General features: G+C 41.9%; 1 protein-coding gene across 4 annotated transcripts in view; it reads right to left on the reverse strand.

Moving 5' to 3' along the window:
- Positions 1 to 23,788, reverse strand: part of LOC134350717 (syntaxin-binding protein 5) — a 238,902-nt gene that overhangs the window by 138,194 nt on the left and 76,920 nt on the right. For all 4 annotated transcript variants that reach the window (XM_063056323.1, XM_063056321.1, XM_063056324.1 and 1 more), the window contains exons 8-12: positions 22,814 to 22,937; positions 21,500 to 21,578; positions 11,522 to 11,676; positions 1,545 to 1,617; positions 70 to 217 (exon numbers count right to left, since the gene is read on the reverse strand). In XM_063056323.1, coding sequence (XP_062912393.1) covers positions 70 to 217; positions 1,545 to 1,617; positions 11,522 to 11,676; positions 21,500 to 21,578; positions 22,814 to 22,937 — 579 coding nt within the window. The remainder of the gene's footprint in view (positions 1 to 69; positions 218 to 1,544; positions 1,618 to 11,521; positions 11,677 to 21,499; positions 21,579 to 22,813; positions 22,938 to 23,788) is intronic.

Below are 23,788 nucleotides of genomic sequence, written 5' to 3' on the forward strand. Positions count from 1 at the left end.
CTGCAAAAGTGATTGAAAACACCAGTCCCTGGCTGAACAAACTTTTTGAATTGTAAAAAAAATTAAAACCTTTTTACTATATCCTTGCCGCTTCTGCTTTGCCCCTACAGAATAAAGTGCAGGAATTAGGTCAACAGGGCAGTCAGCAAAATATTCGCAGCAGGTGACAGGCGATTCATGTATATCCAAAGGGTAAGGGTTCTCAAATATAGGGTAACTGGAAGACAAAAATATCAACAGGCACTTAACCAATTTTAAAGGACAGTGTGGCAAGTTTTTCATTAAAAAGAAATGCTAAAATTACTTCGCTCCAATAATGTAGCAATAATGTAAATTTTAATAAAACTTTTCAGATGGGTTCATTTCAAATAACGAACCGTACAAAATGTGATCACTGCCAACACCTAGTTATGACAGAAGGGTGCTACTGCTTGAGATTTGTCCACAGACTGAGTTTTTCCATTTCCTTCCACTAACTAATAGTTAACAACATACTTTCTCCAACAATGTTTAACACTTTTAATGATGCCTACAAGGAGCATCAACACTTATCAAATAGACTGGTAGTCAGTTTAAAATATGCAGATCTAAACTGAAGAAAAGGCAGAAAAGTTAATCCATACTGTTGTATGAAATGTGATGTGAAACAAATTATGCCAAGGCAGAAATTTTTTTTTGTTATCTGCACATAAAAGGGTTTTCTAAATTTAGACCTACCCCGGTTCTAGACACCCCAGAGAAAATATCTTCTATCATTTCAGCACGGTATCTTGAAATTTCAATCAAATTCCCATTAACTTTTTTGTTCACCATGATTGTCCTTGGCAATTTTTTTTCTACGGAAGTGGTTTGGCATTGCCTTCTTCTGGAAAGTGTCTTTACAAGGCAGGTGACCCTAGCCATTATCAATACTCTTCAGAGATTGTCTGCCCGGCGTCAGTGATTGCACAACCAGGACTTGTGATATGCACCAGCTTATCAGATGACCACTTGCTCCAATGGCTTCACGTGACTCTGATTCGGGGGGTGGGGGGGCTAAGCAGGTGCTACACCTTGCCCAAGGGTGACCTGTAGGCTAGTGGAGGGAAGGAACACCTTACACCTCCTTTGGTAGAAAAACATCTCCACCCCACCACCTGGCATAAACTATAAGTTCCTTAAAACCTTAGTTTGTGTATCAATTTTTTTTGTAATTTACCATTGTTACTATTGAAATAAAACTTACAATATCTTCAGTACAGCCTCTATAAAGGTTGTGAAAGGTATGATTAAACCTGGCCATTGTCTAACGATATCCATAATTTGTAACCCATTGTACTCCTATCTTTTTTGAAAAGTGGTTTTCTATCCCATCATCTGTGTCAGGAGAATAATCACAGCTCAAAAACAGCTGTACATGTGACATCACAAGCTGTATTTCATCAATTTAGGCAGCCCCAAGTTATAAAAATATTTTTATTTCAATTAAACTGCTATATAAAGAGTTGAATTGCAATACTTTGGACCAGAGATATTACAACGAAAATCATCAAGTTGAATCTTACCCATTTTGTCCTAAATCTACTACTACCAAGTCTTTTTCCAGAAGAACGACAACTGCGTATGGATCCTGAAAATCTGCAGTAAAATTGAAAAACACATCAAATTAATCAGAAAATTACAATCTGATTGAAACAGTTTCCAGAATTTGGGCTTTAATCAATGTGTGAGTCCCTTTAATTATTATTAAATAGGCAAAATAGAATCTGGACATCAGCAGCAGGTAAATGTCGGTGTAACAACATTAGATAATCAGATTAGCCAGTCCTGATGAAGGTTCTCACATCGAAACATCACTTATTCCTCTCCACAGATGTTGCCTGACTTGTCAAGTTTTTCCAGCATTTTGTCTGTATTGCTCTGGAATTCCAGCTTCTGCAGAATTATGTTTACCATTAGGTAAGCATAGTCATAGTCATACTTTATTGATCCCGGGGGAAATTGGTTTCCGTTACAGTTGCACCATAAATAATAAATAGTAATAGAACCATAAATAGTTAAATAGTAAATTATGTAAATTATGCAATAAGTCCAGGACCAGCCTATCGGCTCAGGGTGTCTGACCCTCCAAGGGAGGAGTTGTAAAGTTTGATGGCCACAGGCAGGAATGACTTCCCATGACGCTCTGTGCTGCATCTCGGTGAATTGAGTCTCTGGCTGAATATACTCCTGTGCTCACCCAGTACATTATGTAGTGGATGGGAAATATTGACCAAGATGGCATGTAACTTAGACAGCATCCTCTTTTCAGACACCACCGTCAGAGAGTCCAGTTCCATCCCCACAACATCACTGGCCTTACGAATGAGTTTGTTGATTCTGTTGATGTCTGCTACCCTCAGCCTGCTGCTCCAGCACACAACAGCAAACATGATAGCACTGACTACCACAGACTCGTAGAACATCCTCAGCATCGTCTGGCAGATGATAAAGGACGTCAGTCTCCTCAGGAATTAGCGACGGCTCTGACCCTTCTTGTAGACAGCCTCAGTGTTCTTTGACCAGTCCAGTTTATTGTCAATTCGTATCCCCAGGTATTTGTAATCCTCCACCATGTCCACACTGACCCTCTGGATGGAAACAGGGGTCACCGGTACCTTAGCTCTCCTCAGGTCTACCACCAGCTCCCAAGTCTTTTTCACATTAAGCTGCAGATAATTCTGCTCACACCATGTGACAAAGTTTCCTACTGTAGCCCTGTACTCAGTCTCATCTCCCTTGCTGATGCATCCAACTACGGCAGTCATCTGAAAACTTCTGAAGATGACAAGACTCTGTCCAGTAGTTGAAGTCCGAGGTGTAAATGGTGAAGAGAAAGGGAGACAAGACAGTCCCCTGCGGAACCCCAGTGCTGCTGATCATTCTGTCGGACACAGTGTTGCAAGCACATGTACTGTGGTCTGCCAGTCAGGTAATCAAGAATCCATGACACCAGAGAAGCATCTGCCTGCATCGCTGTCAGCTTCTCCCCCAGCAGAGCAGGGCGGATGGTGTTGAATGCACTGGAGAAGTCAAAAAACATGACCCTCACAGTGCTCGCTGGCTTGTCCAGGTGGGCCTAGACACGGTTCAGCAGGTAGATGATGGCATCCTCAACTCCTAGTCGAGGCTGGTAGGCGAACTGGAGGGGATCTAAGTGTGGCCTGACCATAGGCCGGAGCAACTCCAGAACAAGTCTCTCCAAGGGTCTTCATGATATGGGAGGTCAATGCCACCAGTCTGTAGTCATTGAGGCCGCTGGGGCGCGGCGTCTTCGGCACAGGGACGAGGCAGGACGTCTTCCACAGTACAGGAACCCTCCGGAGCCTCAGGCTCAGGTTAAATACATGGCAAAGTACTCCACATAGCTGAGGGGCACAGGCTTTGAGCACCCTGGTACTGCCATCATCTGGTCCTGCAGCCTTGCTTGGGTTGAGACATTTCAGCTGTCTTCTCACCTGTTCAGCTGTGAAGCCCACCGTGGTGGTTTCATGTGGGGAAGGGGTATAGTCATGAGAGCAGGGTGGGGGACTGTGAGGAGGGGAGAGTGGAATGTGTGTTGGTTGGGGGCCGACAACAGATGGCTCATGTGGGGGATGGGCAGGGGCCACAATGTCAAATCTGTTAAAGAACAGGTTAAGTTCATTGGCCCTGTCCACACTGCCTTCAGCTCCTCTGTTGCTAGTTTGCCGGAACCCAGTGATGGTCCTCATCCCCTTCCAGACCTCTCTCATGTTGTTCTGCTGGAGTTTCCACTCAAGCTTCCTCCTGTACCTGTCTTTAGCCTCCCTGATCCTGGCTTTCAGGTCCCTCTGTATTGCCCTCAGCTCCTCCCTATTTCCATCTCTAAACGCCCTCTTTTTAGCGTTCAGGATGTCCTTTGTCACCCATGGCTTGTTCTGTGAATAACAAAGGACAGTTCTTGTCGGAACATTGCAGTCCACACAGAAGTTGACGTAATCAGTGATGCACTCTGTGAGCCCGTCAATATCCTCTCCATGTGGCTGACAGAGTGCCTGCCAGTCTGTCACCTCAAAACAACCCTGGAGTGCCTCATAAGCCTCCTCCGACCATTTTCTCACTGTCCTCGAAATTGCAGGTTTACTCTTCACCAGAGGCACGTAGCAGGGTTTTAGATGCACCAGGTTGTGATCTGACCTTCCCAGTGGGGGGAGGGGAGAGGAGCTATATGCATCCCTAACGTTAGCGTACATCAAATCCAGAGTCCTCTCCCCTCTGGTTGCACAGCTCACATACTGCGTGAAGTTGGGCAGTGTTCTAGCCATGGTAACATGGTTGAAGTCACCCAAGATGGTAATGAGGGCATTCGGGTGCTGGGTTTGTAATCTGGCTATGACGGTGTAAATGATGTTACACGCCGACGTCAGGTTGGCAGAGGGAGGGATGTATACAACAACCACAACTGCATGCGAGATTTCCTTGGCAAATAATATGGCCGGAGTCCAACAGCAAAAAGTTCAATATCTGGGCTACAAACATGTTCCTTGATCGTAATATGCCCAGGATTGCACCATCTGTTGTTTACCAGAACCGCAAGCCCCCCTCCTTTACGCTTACCGCTCTCAGTGCAATTCCGGTCAGCTCGAACAGTCTGGAAGCCCTCTATGGAAATGCTTGGATCGGGTATGTCCTCGTGCAGCCACGTCTCAGTAAAGCACATGACACTGCTCTCCCGAAATGTTCTCTGACTCCTGACAAGCGCCGTCAGTTCGTCCATTTTATTCCCCAGCAATCTCACATTTCCCATGATGAGGGAGGGGAGACACGGCTTATAACTTCTCTTCTCCATAAGCCTCTGTTGTCTCGAACAGGTCCTCTACCCTCGCCTTTTTGATCCCCCTCTGCATACTCTGTGTGTTTTCCTCCAGACTTCAGCCGATATGTCCGCTGCTCTGTTTGCTAAGCCGGCGGGCATGAGCGCAATCACTTGTTCCCTGGAATAAACAATGCGGCCATCCTGCTGCCATGCCAACGAGACGTGTCCGAATGTAACTAATTCCAGTGCTAAAAAAACAAGTAGAACTCTCTCCACTAGCATGTTAGAGAGGGTGCAGCTTCAACGTGTTACCGTGAGAAAAAATACAACAAACAACTAAGTTAAAAAGTTTAGAAGTAAGGAACTACGGAGCAACTGTAACAGGCTGCATGAACGGCGCACTGTCATGTAAAGGGGTTTGAGAATTAATGCAGCTCCCTGAAGTAAGGCATAACCCAGAGGTAGGATTGAGGTTCACAGCAAGGATTGTACCTCTTCCATTTCTATTTCTAAGATCATCCATATGTTTTCCTTGGCTCAAAGCAACAATGTGATTCATATAGTTTTATTTTAGCAGTGGCAAAATCCTTCAATAACTATCAATCCTGCTTTTGGTTAGATTTCATGGACAGCAGACATTTGACTTTTACTCTAACAAAATGAACATGCAACTACAATCCTGATTCGCTAATATGGTGCTGCAGTTATTTAATAGCTTCCTTTCTTTACATTTGTAAAATCACTGCTCATTTCATAAAGAAAGGGATTTCCAATTCTTACACAGCTCCAGCTGTTTTAAGTAAAACACTATATTAAAAGATGACTGATTTGATATTGTAGCCTTTATACAAGTTCAAGATGAAGTTTCCCTACCTGGTTGTATCTTTTGACACTTCATTGCACCAAGACCACTATGGTGGCAGAGTGGCTCTCAATGCCACAGGCCGTCCTTTTGCTTATTGAATACTATCCCTTCCTCTGAACATTTCACTTTGTTCTACAAATCTCTTATATAAAACCCTCATTTTCTATCATCACACAAATATTATGACATTTGCCATGCTGCCAGTTTATTTTCTTGAATGATTGCAAGCAGTTAAGATTGAAGCTATCTAGTTGTCTCTCTCATTTCCTTCCCTTGCTATAATTCACTGGGTTTAATTTCTTCTCCTGATTCCACTCCACCAAAGCTCCAAATACACATCTTTCTTTAGTTTCTCTTCCATCATCCTGTAAGTCTTCAACAGGCCCACTGCAGTCATGAGACACATCCTATATTCCTTCAATGTTTACATGACAATACCGAAGGAGTGCTGCAGTCAGAAGTGCAATTTTTCTAATAAGATGTTAAACTGATGGACTATCTGCTCTCTCAAGTCAACAAAAAGATCATAAAGCACTTTCATGTGGGGAATTTTAACATGAAAGTGGATTGGGAAAATCAGATCGGCACTGGATCTCAAGAGAGAGAATTTGTAGAATGTCTGCGAGATGGCTTTTTAGAACAGCTTGTTGTTGAGCCCACTAGGGGATCAGCTGTACTGGATTGGGTATTGTGTAATGAACTGGAGGTGATTAGAAAGATTGAGGTGAAGGAACCCTTAGGAGACAGTGATCATAACATGATTGAGTTCACTGTGAAATTTGAAAAAGAGAAGCCGAAATCTGATGTGTCCGTATTTCAGTGGAGTAAAGGAAACTATGGTGGCATCAGAGAGGAACTGGCCAAAGCTGACTGGAAAGGGACACTGGCGGGAAGGACGGCAGAGCAGCAGTGGCTAGAATTTATCCGAGAAGTGAGGAAGGTGCAAGTCAGGTATACTCCAAAAAAGAAGAAATTTTCGAATGGAAAAAGGATGCAACCGTGGCTGACAAGAGAAATCAAAGCCAAAGTTAAAGGAAAGGAGAGGGCATACAAGGAAGCAAAAATTAGTGGGAAGACAGAGCATTGGGAAGTTTTTAAAAGCTTACAAAAGGAAACTAAGAAGGTCATTAAGAGGGAAAAAATTAACTATGAAAGGAAGCTAGCAAATAATATCAAAGAGGATACTAAAAGCTTTTTCAAGTATATAAAGAGTAAAAGACAGGTGAGAGTGGGTATAGGACCGATAGAAAATGATGCTGCAGAAATTGTAATGGGAGATAAGGAGATGGTGGAGGAACTGAACGAGTATTTTGCATCAGTCTTCACTGAGGAAGACATCAGCAGTATACCGGACACCCAACGGTGGCAGGGAAGAGAAGTGTGCGCAGACACAATTACAACAGAGAAAGTACTCAGGAAACTGAATAGTCTAAAGGTAGATAAATCTCCTGGACCAGATGAAATGCACCCTCGTGTTCTGAAGGAAGTAGCTGTGGAGATTGCGGAGGCATTGGCGATGATCTTTCAAAAGTCAATAGGTTCTGGCATGGTTCCGGAGGACTGGAAGATTGCAAATGTCACTCCGCTATTTAAGAAGGGGGCAAGGAAGCAAAAAGGAAATTATAGACCTGTTAGCTTGACACCAGTGGTTGGGAAGTTGTCGGAGTCGATTGTCAAAGATGAGGTTACAGAGCACCTGGAAGCATATGACAAGACAGGGAGAACTCAGCATGGTTTCCTTAAAGGAAAATCCTGCCTGATAAGCCTATTACAATTTTTTGAGGAAATTACAAGTAGGTTAGCCAAGGGAGATGCAGTGGATGTTATATATTTGGATTTTCAGAAGGCCTTTGACAAGGTGCCACACATGAGGCTACTTAACAAGATAAGAGCCCATGGAATTACGGGAAAGTTACATACATGGATAGAGCATTGGCTGATTGGCAGGAAACAGAGAGTGGGAATAAAGGGATCCTATTCTGGTTGGCTGCCAGTTACCAGTGGTGTTCCCGAGGGGTCCGTCTTGGGGCCTCTTCTTTTTACGTTGTACATCAACGACTTGGATTATGGAATAGATGGCTTTGTGGCTAAGTTTGCTGATGACATGAAGACAGGTGGAGGGGGTGGTAGTGCTGAAGAAACGGAGAGTTTGCAGAGAGACTTGGATAGATTGGAAGAATGAGCAAAGAAGTAGCAAATGAAATATAATGTTGGAAAGTATATGGTTATGCACTTTGGCAGAGGAAATAAACGGGCAGACTATTTTTTGAAAGGGGAAAGAATTCAAAGTTCTGAGATGCAACGGGACTTGGGAGTCCTCGTACAGGATACCCTTAAAGTTAACCTCCAGGTTGAGTCGGTGGTGAAGAAGGCGAATGCAATGTTGGCATTCATTTCTAGAGGAATAGAGTATAGGAGCAGGGATGTGATGTTGAGGCTCTATAAGGAGCTGGTGAGACCTCACTTGGAGTACTGTGGGCAGTTTTAGTCTCCTTATTTAAGAAAGGATGTGCTGACGTTGGAGAGGTTACAGAGAAGATTCACTAGAATGATTCCGGGAATGAGAGGATTAACATATGAGGAACGTTTGTCCGCTCTTGGACTGTATTCCTTGGAGTTTGGAAGAATGAGGGGAGACCTCATAGAAACATTTCGAATGTTGAAAGGCAGGGACAGAGTGGATGTAGCAAAGTTGTTTCCCATGATGGGGGAGTCTAGTACAAGAGGGCATGACTTAAGGATTGAAGGGCGCCCATTCAGAACAGAGATGCGAAGAATTTTTTTAGCCAGAGGGTAGTGAATCTATGGAATTTGTTGCCATGGGCGGCACTGGAGGCCAAGTCATTGGGTGTATTTAAGGCAGAGATTGATAGGTATCTGAGTAGCCAGGGAATCAAAGGGTATGGTGAGAAGGCGGGGGAGTGGGACTAAATGGGAGAATGGATCAGCTCATGATAAAATGGTGGAGAAGACTCGATGGGCCGAATGGCCGACTTCTGCTCCTTTGTCTTACGGTCTTATGGTCTTAAGTGGTTATCAGTAGCATCCTGGCCAATTTTTATCCTTGAGTCAGTACCACCAAAAAATTATCTGAACATTATTAAACTACTGCTCATGTAACCAAGCTGTATATAAATTAGCTGTTTTCCCATATTACAATATTGACTTCATTGCAAAATTACTGCTCTGGCAAAATGTATTTTGGGACCTCAAACAGTTATGAATGACATAATGTAAATGCAAGTCTGTCCGTTTTTAATGACCAATTTCCCTTCCCTGCAATCATGCCAGCTAGTGATGTTAATAGCTTCCCCTGCCTGTTCAGGTTGAAATTCCAAGTTTAATTGTCATTCAACCACAGAAATGTACACAGCTAAACGAAGCATCCTTCCTCTGGGACAAAGGTGCAAAACACAGTACATATAGTCATAAAATAATATTCGCACAGGTCCCTGAGTGGTATGGCCTAAAGATTAATGGTGCAAGGTATGTTCTCCTGGAGCCATGTTTCTGCAAGAACAAGCACACAGCAGTTCCTCATCTCATGCTGAGTCAGCTGCAGACAAGCAAAGATCAGGTATATCAGTTCTATACACTGCAGCTTCAAATCTGCCTTTGGTGCCTTTCTCTTCAAGCAGGAACTTCTTGGATCATCCTTCCATTCATTGCAAACTGAAGGCCCACCTGTAATCCTGTCTTTTAACTTCTTGACATTCATACTTCATGCTCATTTTTCATAAAACTCTGATTATATCCTCCAATCTGTTTTTCCTGCTACAGTACTAAACATCAAAAGGATCTTATCAAAATCCAGCGATACTGGAAGGGTCTGTGACATCAGTATCCAATCCCTCTCTGCCTTTGTTGACTTGCCTACAGCCTCTGATATGTTACCACAATCTTGGGATGTTGCTCTAATGAATCAAATAATTGCCATTTATGTTTTTGCAGTTATCTCTGTTGTCCCCACAAAGATACATCTTCAGATTACTCCTATTTCTCTTACTTTTGCTCCCCCTAGTTGACACTATTTGTAAACATCTGGACTCTGGATTTGAAATGACGGTAGGCAGCTCAATCTCACTACCGCCCACTCTTCTCTCTAAAAATCATGACTGCCCACCTGAAATTCAGTAGCCAATGAAACCCCTTGACAAGCAACTGTGAGGCTGAATTGGATTGTTCTCAAATTTAATGTTGCATTTGACCCCAGAGCAAACTTTTGATCAAACTTTATGAATGATTCACACTCAGTAGTCCTATTTAAGGGCTTCATTTTAACACAAACATTACATAATTGACTGCTGAAGCTGAAAGTAATTTAAAATTCTAGGTGCTTTTAAAAAAATATATAACAGTTCTGAACAAAGGTACTGCTGGTGATTGCAATTTTGATATCAGATGAAAATTGAAACAGTGCATGTAATACAATGGGGTGATGACCAATACTGCCAAGGTGAGAGGTCATTCTCTTAAGGTCCTCCTTGGTCATAGTAACATCACAATATGGTACAGAATCTATCCAGCCATCAAAAGGAAAACTGGTTTGAGCAAAAATAGGCAGTTAATTTCACCAGTGTCAATTTACACCAAATGGCCTCTCAAATTCATCACTGGTCAATATTTCCACCTTAATTCAGTGACTATACGGCTACAGGTAATTTAATAATACTTTTTCATGTTCTCTTTTACTTACATTAAAACATAAGTGGAGATTGAAATGAAATGCATACCCAGCTGAAGTAAGCAAGTTTACTTTTGGGATGAGTAATGTCAGGCACACCTAGCTGGTCTAATAGAGATATTAGTCATGGCTTGAATGTAGATCTCTTGTGACTGAGTCAGAGTCAGGGGTTCAAATCACATTCCAGAGGATTGAAGAATAATGATCATGATCAAGAAGGTGCTGTTTTTCAGATAAAATGTAAAAACACAGACTTTGTTTATTGTCTCTGCTCACCTCACTGCATTGATTGCACTGTAGAGGACATAGAGTTGATTCACCAAGACACATTGTTTCAGTTATGAAAGCAATTATTTTCCTTTGAGCAGAGACAAGTGGGGGTGGGATCCTTACAGAGCTATACAAAACTTATGAGGGACTTTTGATGAAAGTAGACTGTAGGAATCTTCTGCCCCCACAACAGAGACCAGAAAGCGTAGGCTAAGGGTAGGATGTTTACAACAGATTTGGAAAAGAACTTCATAAAAAGATAGGTCTGAGAAAGAATTGGATACTAGAACACATTGCCTTGTCTTCATCATAAGGCAACAAACAAGCATTCACAATATTTAAGAAGAATGTAGATAAACAATTGAATTGCCAAAGCATAGAAGACCATGTACTGTAAAGCAGTATTACAGATAAGTACTTGATGTTCAATATGGAAATAATGGACTACTCGGCTTGCTTCTGCGCTGCATGACTCTATTAATGCAAAACTGCACTATTAAGGGATTCTCTATTTTGACCTGGCCAATATTTCTCTCTCAACTATGAAGTATCAAAATCAGCTACTTATGTTTCTCTGTGCTGCTGCAGCTACCATGGACAAAAATTTAAACACAATACCCCAAGATGTAGTGACTATACTTCAACAGTACTTGCTGCTATAGAGTATTCTGGGTTATCCTGATGTTATGAAAGGAATAAGAGAACTACATATTCTTTTACTTTTCTTCATGAACAGCTTACATCCAGAATTTGCCTCAAATGAAAGTCAGTTGCCACTTGTAAACATCTAATGCAATTTTTCCAATGAAGAGCAAATGTACTTGTGAATAATATTTATGTGAACTTCAGTGACTGCAGAACACAACTGTCATATTTGATGCAAATCAGGTTACAAGACAAAACATACCACTCGGATATGGCGTTTCACAAAGGGTAAGAAAGTCAACGATTGGGTAGTCCATTTCAAGTACAGCAGTACTTTTTCCGTGCATTACTGTCAAACATGGTCTTCTACCTACAGTGTCATAGGACAGTCCTCCAGAAAAAATGATGAAAGGGTCTCTGGAAACAAAAAAATCATAAATGTTAGTTGAAATCATGTAAATGTTTGGAATCTGATTATGTCCAAGTAGGGATACACAGCTAAATCCCAAATTAATATTTCATTTCTACAAACACCATGCTGGAAGACCATCTTTTATACAAAGCAACACATAGATCATAATTGGAATACAACAATGTATTATTCTACAGAGATAATTTTTAAATTTTAATTGGCAAAAATGAAAAATTCTTTCACTAAATAATGTTTTGGAATATACTCATTGTCTTTAATGAGTGGTTGGAAGAAACTGCATGCTTGCCACTTTTTAGGTAGAGTAGTTTAGCTGTTACTCATATGTACACAAAATAATCTATCTTCAGAGAACAAATAGTGGATTCTTAATATAAACAAACAATGTGCAACACATTATGTACTGTTGTGAGCCTTGTCAGACAGATTACAAGTCAGTGAAATTTACTGCTCCAGTGCAGCCACCTAGCATCACTTGCCAACACCAGAAGATCTGACGACTGGATGAGAGTACTGATAATGGAAGATATTTCAGCAATCAGCTTTATCACTTACAAGTATCTCAGAAAAGGGGAATATTTAAATAATAGTTGAGAGAGGAACTTATTCTGTTTAATACTCTTATTTTGAACTCAAATTGCTTAATTAGTTTGATGCAGTCTCAAGTATACATGGGCCAACTGAAATAATATCGATCTGTTTTGTACACTAATGAATACATTAAAATTTTTTTCTTCAGAGACAAGGGATATCTAAATTTCAAGAAACTGAGGTGGGGATGGAAGTGGTGCAGGTGGTCAGCATGAGGAAGTAGAAGGCAGCGGGAAAAAATTGTGCCAGAATGGAAAAGAAAGAGGTATCGAGAGGAAGTGGCAAGAATAGTGTGGATAAGAAAAAGTGGGAACGTGCTATATCTTTTTAGAATTAAAGGGAGAATGCTCACTTCTAATGCTATTAACTATTTTTTTTTGAGTTCCTCTCCATGTTTTGTGGTGCATCGGGCAGCAACCCTGCTGTTTCTTTAGCATTTGTCTGTTTTTTTCCAAGGCTGAATTGCTAGCATGATGCTCAACCCAGCACGGATGGAAAGCTTGCAAGGAGCCAGCCATATTCAAAGCCTGGACCACTCACCTTGAGTCCAGTGCAGATGCCACTACACCACCAGCTGTCTAATTAACTAATATAATGAAATACAATATGCTCTAACTCTTTGTGCTGAACAATAATCTGCAACACTGGAACAAACAAGTTTAAACTTCCAGGCCATTGATTTTATAGTTCTTTATAGTAAGGGAAATAGCTATCCAATCTTTTTCACTGTTTTTCTTCTTAGCTGCCTTCCATGTCTTGTATAAAATAGTAAACAGCACTAATGATTGTGCAGTTCACACAGCTCCAACACCCTAGAATGCAAAGAACTCATAGCGATAACATGTTGCAGCTCAGCGTACTTAGGGCTAACATGAAATTAGTCAACACATGCCTATACAAAAACTAATACAAAAATAACTGGAAGTGCTGTCAGCAGATGCCATGTCCCTAGCATGACACCAAAAATTGGTCTTGTCTGTTAATTGGAACCATGCAGCTTAATTTCCAAGCTCTGCTTTGGAAAAACGTCTGCTGAAGCATCTTTAGATTTCCCTTAGCTGGTATTGGTCAGCATGACTACATGCCTTGATTGGGAGTTTACCCAAGGCAGTATTTGTGGTAAGGTGGACAGAATATTGCCATGTAATTTATGCATTCAGGGAGTTTAAAAAAAACTGTAACCAATCAAGATAAAAACACATTTGTATATCATCTTTAATTTAAAACATCTTTTGGTCACCTAGCCGTAGGATGTCATTAAGTTAGAAAGGGAACAGAAAAGATTCATAAGGATGTTACTGGTCTGCAGGGCATTAATTATATGGAGAGAAAATATAGTTTTATCCCTTCCTGGAGTGTAGGAGTTTAGTGGTGACCTTGTAGAGGTATATACAATCATGAGGGACATAGATCAAGTGAATGGTCATGATCTTTTCCCCAGGTTAGGGAAGTCTAAAACTAGAATACATCAGTTTAAGGTGAGAGGAGATGTACTTAAATAGGGCCTGAGGGAACATTTTTTCACATAAAGGATGATGGATGTGGAATGAGCCGCCAGAGGAAGTGATACAATTACTGCATTTGACAGACAGGCACATAGATAGGAAAGGTCTGGGCCAAAGGCAGGCAGATAGGTCTAGCTCAGGTAGGTAACTACCTGAGATATTGTAGAACCCCTGTAACTTTGCTGAAAAGGCATCTTTTCAAGGAATACTCTTTTTTAAAAAAAAGTATTAGCGACAAAGATTGGTTTGCCTTTTTCATCTATTCTGAACTATTCTTTTATTCATTTTATCCACTTTCCCCATAAATTACCTAAATTCACATTTCAGTACTTTTTTTTCTAATTATAGCTGGAAAGAATTTTATTTCTAAATTCTTTAGTTATGCTTTTTGGAACGTGACCACAGTTAGGCTTTGGATTCATAAAACCCACCCACCCCTATCCCTCGTACTCCATCCGTTCTTTATTTATATACATCTTTCCCTCCCCCCCCCCCCGCTTTCCGTAGGGATCGCTCCCTACGCAACTCGCTTGTCTATTTGTCCCCCCCATCCCTCCCCACCGATCTCCCTCCTGGCACTTATCCTTGTAAGTGGAACAAGTGTTACACATGCCCTTACACTTCCTCCCTCACTACCATTAAGGGCCCCAGGCAGTCCTTCCAGGTGAGGCGACACTTCACCTGTGAGTCGGCCGGGGTGATATACTGTGTCCAGTGCTCCCGATGCGGCCTTCTGTATATTGGCGAGACACAACACAGGCTGGGAGACCGCTTTGCTGAACACCTACGCTCTGTCCACCAGAGAAAGCAGGATCTCCCGGTGGCCACACATATTAATTCCACGTCCCAGTCCCATTCGGATATGTCTATCCACGGCCTCCTCTACTGTAAAGATGAAGCCACACTCAGGTTGGAGGAACAACACCTTATATTCCGGCTGGGTAGCCTCCAGCCTGATGGTATGAACACTGACTTCTCAAACTTCCGCTAATGCCCCACCTCTCCCTCTACCTCATCCGTTCTTTATTTATATACACACATTCTTTTTCTCTCTCTTTTTCTCCCTCTATCCCCCTCACTATACCGCTTGCCCATCCTCTGGGCTTTTTCCCACCCTCCCCCTTTCTCCCTAGGCCTCCTGTCCCATGATCCTCTCATATCCCTTTTGCCAATCAACTGTCCAGCTCTTGGCTCCATCCCTCCCCCTCCTGTCTTCTCCTATCATTTTGGATCTCCCCCTCCCCCTCCAACTTTCAAATCTCTTACTAGCTCTTCTTTCAGTTAGTCCTAACGAAGGGACTCGGCCCGAAACGTTGACTGTACCTCTTCCTAGAGATGTTGCCTGGCCTGCTGCGTTCACCAGCAACTTTTATGTGTGTCACCCCATCTCAGTTTCTTTTCCCTCCATCTGCCCATCGCCCATTATTCAACCCACTGTCCCGTTTCCCCACTGACATCTTCCCATCGTACTGCCTTTATTTGACTGCTCTTCACCTTCTATCAGGTCTTTTGTCACCTTCATTTATTACCTCCCAACCTCTGTTGCTACTTCCACCCATCTGTCTCACCCCACCACCGAACTCCATTTGTGAACCAATTTCTCCTCACCAATCACATACCAGTCCTTGCCCCACTCGTCCTGCTCACCTCTTTACACTGCCCATCTCCCCTCTACTCTCAGTCCAGGTGAAAGGTTTCAACCCAAAGTGTCGACTATCCATTTCCATTAACAAGTGCTGCCTGACTCATTAAGTTCCTCCATTTTTTGTTTCCTATTCGCTACAATAATTTCCCCTACACTGCTCATAAAGTCACTGCTGGTCTGTCACAAGATTGTCTCTTCCATACCTACAGTCTATGGAATTCAGCTCAGAATTTGGAACTTCACACGTCTATTCAAAGTTGTCTCAAAATGCTCTTGAAGTAATGACACAATTTCTTATAATTCAGCATCTGACAATTGTTTTGACACACACTAATAATCATCCTGACTTGCTTGATTCTGAATTTTTGTCAACGAACCATTCCAGCAGGTGGATGTACTTAGCTATGGGTCAGTGCAGTACAGATTCAGCAGACTAATACTTGGGATGACAAGAAATCAACTAGGTTGGACTGTACTTATTGAAATTTGGAAGAAAGGGAAGTTCCCATTGAGACATACCAATAACTGAACTAACTGAATACCTGCTGTGAGGCAGATAACTTCAGATGGAGAGTATAAAACCAGGCTGCCTATGCTTACCTTACCCAAATAGATTCAATCTAGCCCAGAAATCTTTAAGAGCTAGTAAAACCCTAATCTCAAATGTAAAAGTTATGTGGAAGTTTTAGGTTTTAAATGCTTTTGAAGAACCACTGCTCTACTCTCTATATATCCATAATTATGCAGTTAGGCACAGCCTCAAATACAATTTATAAATTCGCCAATAACACAACTTTATTGGCAGAATCTCAGAGATGTGTCCTGAAGTGAGTTGGTTGAGTGGTGTCACATCGCAACAACAGTTCAACATCAGTAAGACCAAGGAACTGATTGTGGACTTCAGAAAGGGGAAAATCCAGAAAGCATACACCAGTCCTCATTTGAGGGATTAGCAGTGGAAAGGGTGAGCATCTTCCAAGTTTCCGGTGTCAACATATCTGAAGATCTATCTTGGGCCCAAAATATTGATGAAATTATGAAGAAGGCATGCCATCTACTATATTTCATTGGGAGTTTGAGAAGATTTGGTATGTCATGAAAGACTCTAGGAAGTTTCTGCAAATGTATCATGGAGAGTATTTGACAGGTTGCATTACCATTTGGCATGGTGGTGCCGATGCACAGGATCTGCAAAAGCTGCGGAGGGTCATAAACTTAGCCAGCTCCATTAGGACACTAGCATTCTGAACATCGAGGGCATCTTCAATAGATAATGCCTCAAGAAGGTGGCGTCGATCATTATTGACTCTCACCATTCAGGACATACTCTCTTCTCACTAATACCATCAGAGAAGTGACACAGGAGCTTGAAAACACATCTCAATGCTTTAGGAACAGCTTCTTCCCTTCTGCCATCAGTTTTCTGAATAGACCATGGAACCACGAACAATAGTTCACTTTTTGCTCTTGCTTTTGCACTATTACTTATCTTTTACATTTCTTTTTGTAACTTACAGCAACTTTTTATGTCCTGCACTGTACTGCTGCCATTTCACGACATACGTCAGTGATAATAAACCTGATTCTGATTCTAAACACCCACCCTTGCTTCTTTCCAGAAATCTCGACAATCACAATTGAAATCAACAGGGTCTTGGATCACGTATCACAATTTTGATAACTAATATATGTAAACCTGAAACGATCAGTTTTAGTACATTATTGCTTGCAAATCTTATAAATTTCCATTATCTGTCTGGCTGAGAAGTTAATAGTTTTCCCCATGTCAGATGGTAGAGTTTCCATCCCATTTTTGACACACTCTAAGCACCAACCATTTTCAACACCACAGTTTACTGTCAAACCATGTTTTTTTTTAAACATGCCTACATTCCTTAAAATATTTAAGTATGTTTTCCTACAGAATGTGTAGCAACATGGATTTGTAAAACTACAGTTCAGTTTCTTGGGAATGAACCTGACCCCAATTTAAGAGAATTCTCTTGATTCTGAAATTGTATCACTAAGTAATATGAAATGAATACTTGAAACAGATTAACAACAGAACTTATAATACACCAATATAAAATCAAAACATTAACAGATCCTGGAAATCTGAAAACAAAATGAAAACAAAACCATGGTGATACACTCAAAGTTAATGAAGTACATTTTAAAAACTTCATGCAGATTTCATATTTCAGGTTAATAATTTTCATCAGTTCTGATTAAAGGATAATTTGCAAAATTGCCAATCTTTCACTCTCTTAGTTTGTGCCTGCCTGATGAATATTTCGAGCTTTCATTAAGTTTCTCACAACCATTTGTTCTCAACCCCACTCCCATTTGTCACCATTTATAACGCAATCTTTGGCTGATGAATGGTTACTGATAAAAGGAGACAGCTTTACAGAGCAGGCGCCAAAGGAGCAGGCGACGCAGTAGAGGCAGACAGAGTTGGAAGGCTTTGGCTCAACGGAGTTTCAGAGATAATGGGTCGAGGCGAGATAGGTTATCTGTGTAGAATACAGACAGGAGGTATGTGTGTGAGGCCGGTGTTCTATGTTCGGTGTCAGATGTGGGAAATTCAGGAGACTCCCAGCCTCCTGGACAGCCACATCTGCGCCAGGTGCGTCAGGCTGCAGCTCCTTCGGGACCGTATGAGGGAACTGGAGATACAGCTTGATGACCTTCGCCTGGTCAGGGAGAGTGAGGAGGTGATACAGATAAGTTGGTAACAGTCATGAGAGGGAAGGCCAGGAGACAGAAGCTAGCGAGCACCCCTGTCACTGTACCCCTTGACAACAAGTACTCCTGCTTGAGTACTGCTGGGGGGGATGGCCTACCTGGGGGAAGCAACAGTGGCCATGCCTCTGGCACAGATTCTGGCCCTGTGGCTCAGAAAGGTAGGGAGAGGAAGAGGATGGCAGCAGTGATAGGGGACTCTGTAGTTAGGGGGTCAGACAGGCAATTCTGTGGAAGCAGGAAAGAAGCACGGATGGTAGTTTGCCTCCCAGGTGCCGGGGTCCGGGATGTTTCTGATCTCGTCCACGATGTCCTGAAGTGGGAAGGAGAACCACCAGAGGTCGTGGTACATATTGGTACCAAAGACATAGGCAGGAAAAGGGAGGAGGTCCTGAAAGCAGGCTACAGGGAGTTAAGAGGGAAGTTGAGAAGCAGGACCACAAAGGTTGTCATCTCAGGATTACTGCCAGTGCCACGCGACATTGAGTATAGGAATAGAGTGGATGGAGGATAAATGTGTGGCTGAGGGATTAGAGCAGGGGGCAGGGATTCAGACTTCTGGATCATTAGGATTTCTTTTGGGGCAGGAGTGACCTGTACAAAAAGGATGGGTTACACTTGAATCCCAGGGGGACCAATATCCTGGTGGGGAGGTTTGCTAAGGTTACTGGGGAGAGTTTAAACTAGGATTGCTGGGAGGTGGGAATCAAACTAAAGAGACGGAGGAAGAGGCAGTTGGCTCACAAATAGAGAAAGCTTGGAGACAGTGCAAGTGGGATGACAAGTGGGTGATAGAGAAGGGACGCGCTCAGCCCGATGGTTTGAAATATGTCTATTTTAATGCAAGGAGTATTATGAACAAAGCGGATGAACTTAAGTGCGTGGATCAGACTTGGAGCTATGATGTTGTGGCCATTACAGAGACTTGGATGGCTCAGGGGCAGGAATGGTCACTTCGAGTGCCAGGCTTTAGATGTTTCAGAAAGGTCAGGGACAGAGGCAAAAGAGGTGTTGATCAGAGATACTGTCACGGATGCTGAAAAGGAGGAAGATATGGAGGGATTGTCTACGAAGTCTCTGTGAGTGAAAGTTAGGAACTGGAAAGGGTCAATAATTCTACTGAGTGTTTTTTTTTTAAATTTAGACCATCCAATAGTAACAGGAACATAGAAGAGCAGACAGGGAGACAGGTTCTGAAAAGGTGTAATAATAACAGGGTTGTCGTGGTGGGAGACTTTAATTTCCCAAATATCAATTGGCATGTTCCTACAGCGAGGGGTTTAGATGGGGTGGAGTTTGTTAGGAATGTTCAAGGTTTCTTGACACAATATGTATATAAGCCTACAAGAGGAGAGGCTGTACTTGATCTGGTATTGGGAAATGAACCTGGTCAGGTGTCAGATCTCTCAGTGGGACAGCATTTTGGAGATGATCTCCTTTACCATAGCATTGGAGAGGGACAGGAACAGACAAGTTAGGAAAGCCTTTAACTGGAGTAAGGGGAAATATGAGGCCATCAGGCAGGAACTTGGAAGCATAAATTGGGTACAGATGTTCTTAGGGAAATGTACGGAAGAAATGTGGCAAATGTTCAGGGGATATTTGTGTGGAGTTCTGCATAGGTATATTCAATGAGACAGAGGTACTTAATGAGTATTTTGCTTCAGTATTCACTACGGAAAAAGGATCTTGGCGATTGTAGGGATGACTTACAGCGGAGTGAAAAGATATTAAGAAAGAGGGTGTGCTGGAGCAATTGGAAAGCATCATGTTGGATAAGTCACCGGGACCGGACGAGATGTACCCCAGGATACTGTGGGAGGTGAGGGAGGAGATTGTTGGGCCTCTGACGATAACCTTTGCATCATCAATGGGGACAGGAGAGGTTCCGGAGGATTGGAGGGTTGCAGATGTTGTTCCTTTATTCAAGAAAGGGAGTAGAGATAGCCCAGGAAATTATAGACCCCAGTGAGTCTTACTTCAGTGTTTGGTAAGTTGATGGAGAAGATCCTGAGAGGCAGGATGTATGAACATTTGGAGAGGCATAATATGATTAGGAATAGTCAGCATGGTTTTGTCAAAGGCAGGTCGTGCCTTACGAGTGTGATTGAATTTTTTGAGGATGTGACTAAACACATTGATGAAGGTAGAGCAGTAGATGTAGTATATATGGATTTCAGCAAGGCATCTGAAAAGGTATCCCATGCAAGGCTTATTGAGAAAGTAAGGAGGCATGGGATCCAAGGGGACATTTCTTTGTGGATCCAGAACTGGCTTGCCCACAGAAGGCAAAGAGTGGTTGTAAATGGGTCATATTCTGCATGGAGGTTGGTGACCAGTGGTGTGCCTCAGGGATCTCTTCAGGGACCCTACTCTTCATGATTTTTATAAATGACTTGGATGAAGAAGTGGAGGGATGGGTTAGTAAGTTTGCTGATGACACAAAGGTTGGAGGTGTTGTGAATAGTGTGGAGGGCTATCAGAGGTTACAGCGGGATATTGATTGGATGCAAATCTGGGCTGAGAAGTGGCAGATGGAGTTCAACCCAGTTAAGTGTGAGGTGGTTCATTTTGGCAGGTCAAATATGATGACAGAATATAGTGTTAATGGTATATTCTTGGAAGTGTGGAGGATCAGAGGTATCTTGGGGTCCGAGTCCACAGGACACTCAAAGCTGCTGCGCAGGTTGACTCTGTGGTTAAGAAAGCATACAGTGCATTGGCCTTCATCAATCGTGGGATTGAGTTTAGGAGCTGAGAGGTAATGTTGCAGCTATGGCATTTGATTGTATACTAATCTAGCAAAAAGTTCTCTTACCCCACCTCTAATTAGTTTCTGGTTGATTTGGCTTTATAGCAAGGAAACATTCAGGCCTTACATGCAAACTTGTTTCTTGTGGTTATCAAAGGATGGCAAAGAAAATGGGTAATAAGTAGTCAATGTTATTTTAACCCAGTTCTGATGAAAAGAGAGAATCTGAAACATTAATTGCTTTTCTTTCCATAGATGCTGCTCAACCTGCTACCCGTTTTGTTTTTACCACTTCATTTTCATTGTAGATTTTTGATTTTCAGTTATGATTCATCAGTGTACTTGCACAAATCCTTTTTATAATATTTTGTGCTAAACTCTATTAACTTTTTTCATCACCCTTCAACGAGTATTTCCAAGGACTGGAAGGAGGAAGATTTGGAGACTTTGCTATTATTAAAGAGGAGACTGACAAGGCTCAAAAATTGGCAGGGAAAAGAAATAAGAAAACTTTCTTGTCACCAAGGACAACTCAGCATACAAAGCACTCACAGAGCAATATTATCACATACCCAGATTTACAAGTTTTATATTCCACTTTCAGGATGGGTTTGCAGGGTTCTGGCTTCTTTCCATCTTTTGGCTGCTTTGCTGAAAGCAAAGTTTTGATATAATGGAGAGTTGATTAGTTCAGTTTGCTCCCTAAAATTAATACGCACAACAAAAACACAATAAAAGCAAAATAAAATGCCACATAACAATACAGTTAATACAAAATAATTACTTGGTAAACATTTCTTGTTGTTCCTCTCCATGCTTTGTGGCACATTAGGCAACCTTGCCTATTCCTTAGCATTTGTCTGTTTTTTTCTGAGACTGAGTTATAACTCAATGCTCAACCCCGCACGGATGGAAAATTGCAAGAAGCTGGCCAGATTCAAACCTGGGACCACCTGCCTACAAGTCTGGTGTGGATGCCACTACTCCAGCCCCTGCTGAAAACATAATTGTTGAACAGAAATTCTCTTCCTCATGTTGACTCTACATGGATGGGAAGGGTAATGGGGGATTATGGTCCAGATGCAGGCCAGAATCAAAATCAGGTTTAATATTACTGACATATGTCATGAAATTTATTCTTGAGTGGTGGCACTACAGTACAATACATAAAGAATTATAAATTACAAATAATATATAAATATTAAAATGTATTTACACATATATTTTAAATTCAGCAGAACAAAAAGAAAATAAAAATATTGAGGTAGTGTTCATGGGTTGCTTCATTGTCTGTTCAGAAAGTTGATGAGGAGGGGAAGAAGCTGTTCCTGTTTGGGTTGGTGGGATGAGGAAGAATAATAGTTTGCCATGGACTGGAGGGGCCATGGAGCTTGGAGCCCACACTCACTGATTCCTCAAAGTTGCCGTCCAAGTTGATAGGGTGGTTAAGAAGGTGTACGGCATCTTTGCCTTCAATAGTTGGGGGATTGAGTACAAGAACTGCAAGGTAATTTTGCAGATCTGTAAAACTCTGGATAGATTACATTTGTTCAGTTCAGGTCACTTCATACTGGAAGGATATGGGAACCTTGGAGGGTGCAGAAGAGATTTACCAGAATGCACCCAATGAGGAAAACCATAAATGCACAAGCAATGCAATTATAGACACAGTAAATTGGAAATTATTGGAAGACTAAGCATGAAAAAGTAACAATTAATCGATATTGTACCAGCTAAGATTATTGAATCAATATTCAAGTTGTGACACCTATTCATAGGCAATGAGGACTGGAGGCCATAAGGAAAATTTTCTTTAAGCAAACTCAAGGAAGAATCCTCCAAACGAATTAAACTAGTACACAATACGGCATTCAGGGTGCACTTACCGTGTGGTGTAATAATTTGTGCAGGTTTAATGGGGGATTTTACATTCCAAACAGTAAGGCTGCCATCTGAATGGCTACAAACAAATTGTTTTCCTTCATGATGCCAAGCCACGGAATGGATAGCCTGCACAAAAGAAATTTTGCATTAGTACTATTTATTACAATAGAATTAACAAAGAACCGGCCGGCTGGTGGCGCAATGACATCAGCGCCAGACTCTGGAACGGAGGTTCCCGGGTTCGAACCCAGTCAGAGCCGCTCCCGAGTACGCTTTCCATCTGTGCCGGATTGAGTGTTGAGATCGCAACTCAACCTTGTAAAATAAAGGGAAAAATGCTGCGAAGTATCTGCGTGGGGAGTGGCGCGCCACACAGTCTCTCTCACTCTGCGCCTTGTAAAGGCATGAAAAAGACATCATCCCGCCAACTTTGCACACGCACGGACGCACGCACGTAGACGCACACGCAAAAAAAAATTAACCAAGAAGAAATCTGAGAATCTCAAGTAACTCTGAAAATTTAACAACAGTAGTTAAGTAACGAATAATTCTGAATATCAATAACGTATTATATTCATATAACATGAATAATCTATAAATATTTTATATCCATTAATATATTAATAATAATATAGTAATAATAATAATAATAGAATGCAAGCAACACACAAAATGCTGGAGGAACTCAGCAGGCCAGGCAGCATCTATGGAAAAGAGCAGGACTGCTGGTGGATCTCGCCTGAAACATCGATTGTACTCTTTTCCATTGATGCTGTCTGGCCTGCTGAGCTCCTCCAGCATTTTGCTTGGATTTCCAACATCTGTAGATTTTCTCTTTGTGATAATAATAAAATGCTTGGATTGCTGCCCCAACGTCACCTTCCACGGCAAAGTGCCAATTTTTGTCAGTTTACACTGTTGACTTCAGATGTTTTGATATGCTAAACCATAATATAAAAGGCAAAATATTATGTACA

Source organism: Mobula hypostoma, chromosome 8 (genome assembly GCF_963921235.1).
Source record: "Mobula hypostoma chromosome 8, sMobHyp1.1, whole genome shotgun sequence".
NCBI lineage: Eukaryota > Metazoa > Chordata > Chondrichthyes > Myliobatiformes > Myliobatidae > Mobula > Mobula hypostoma.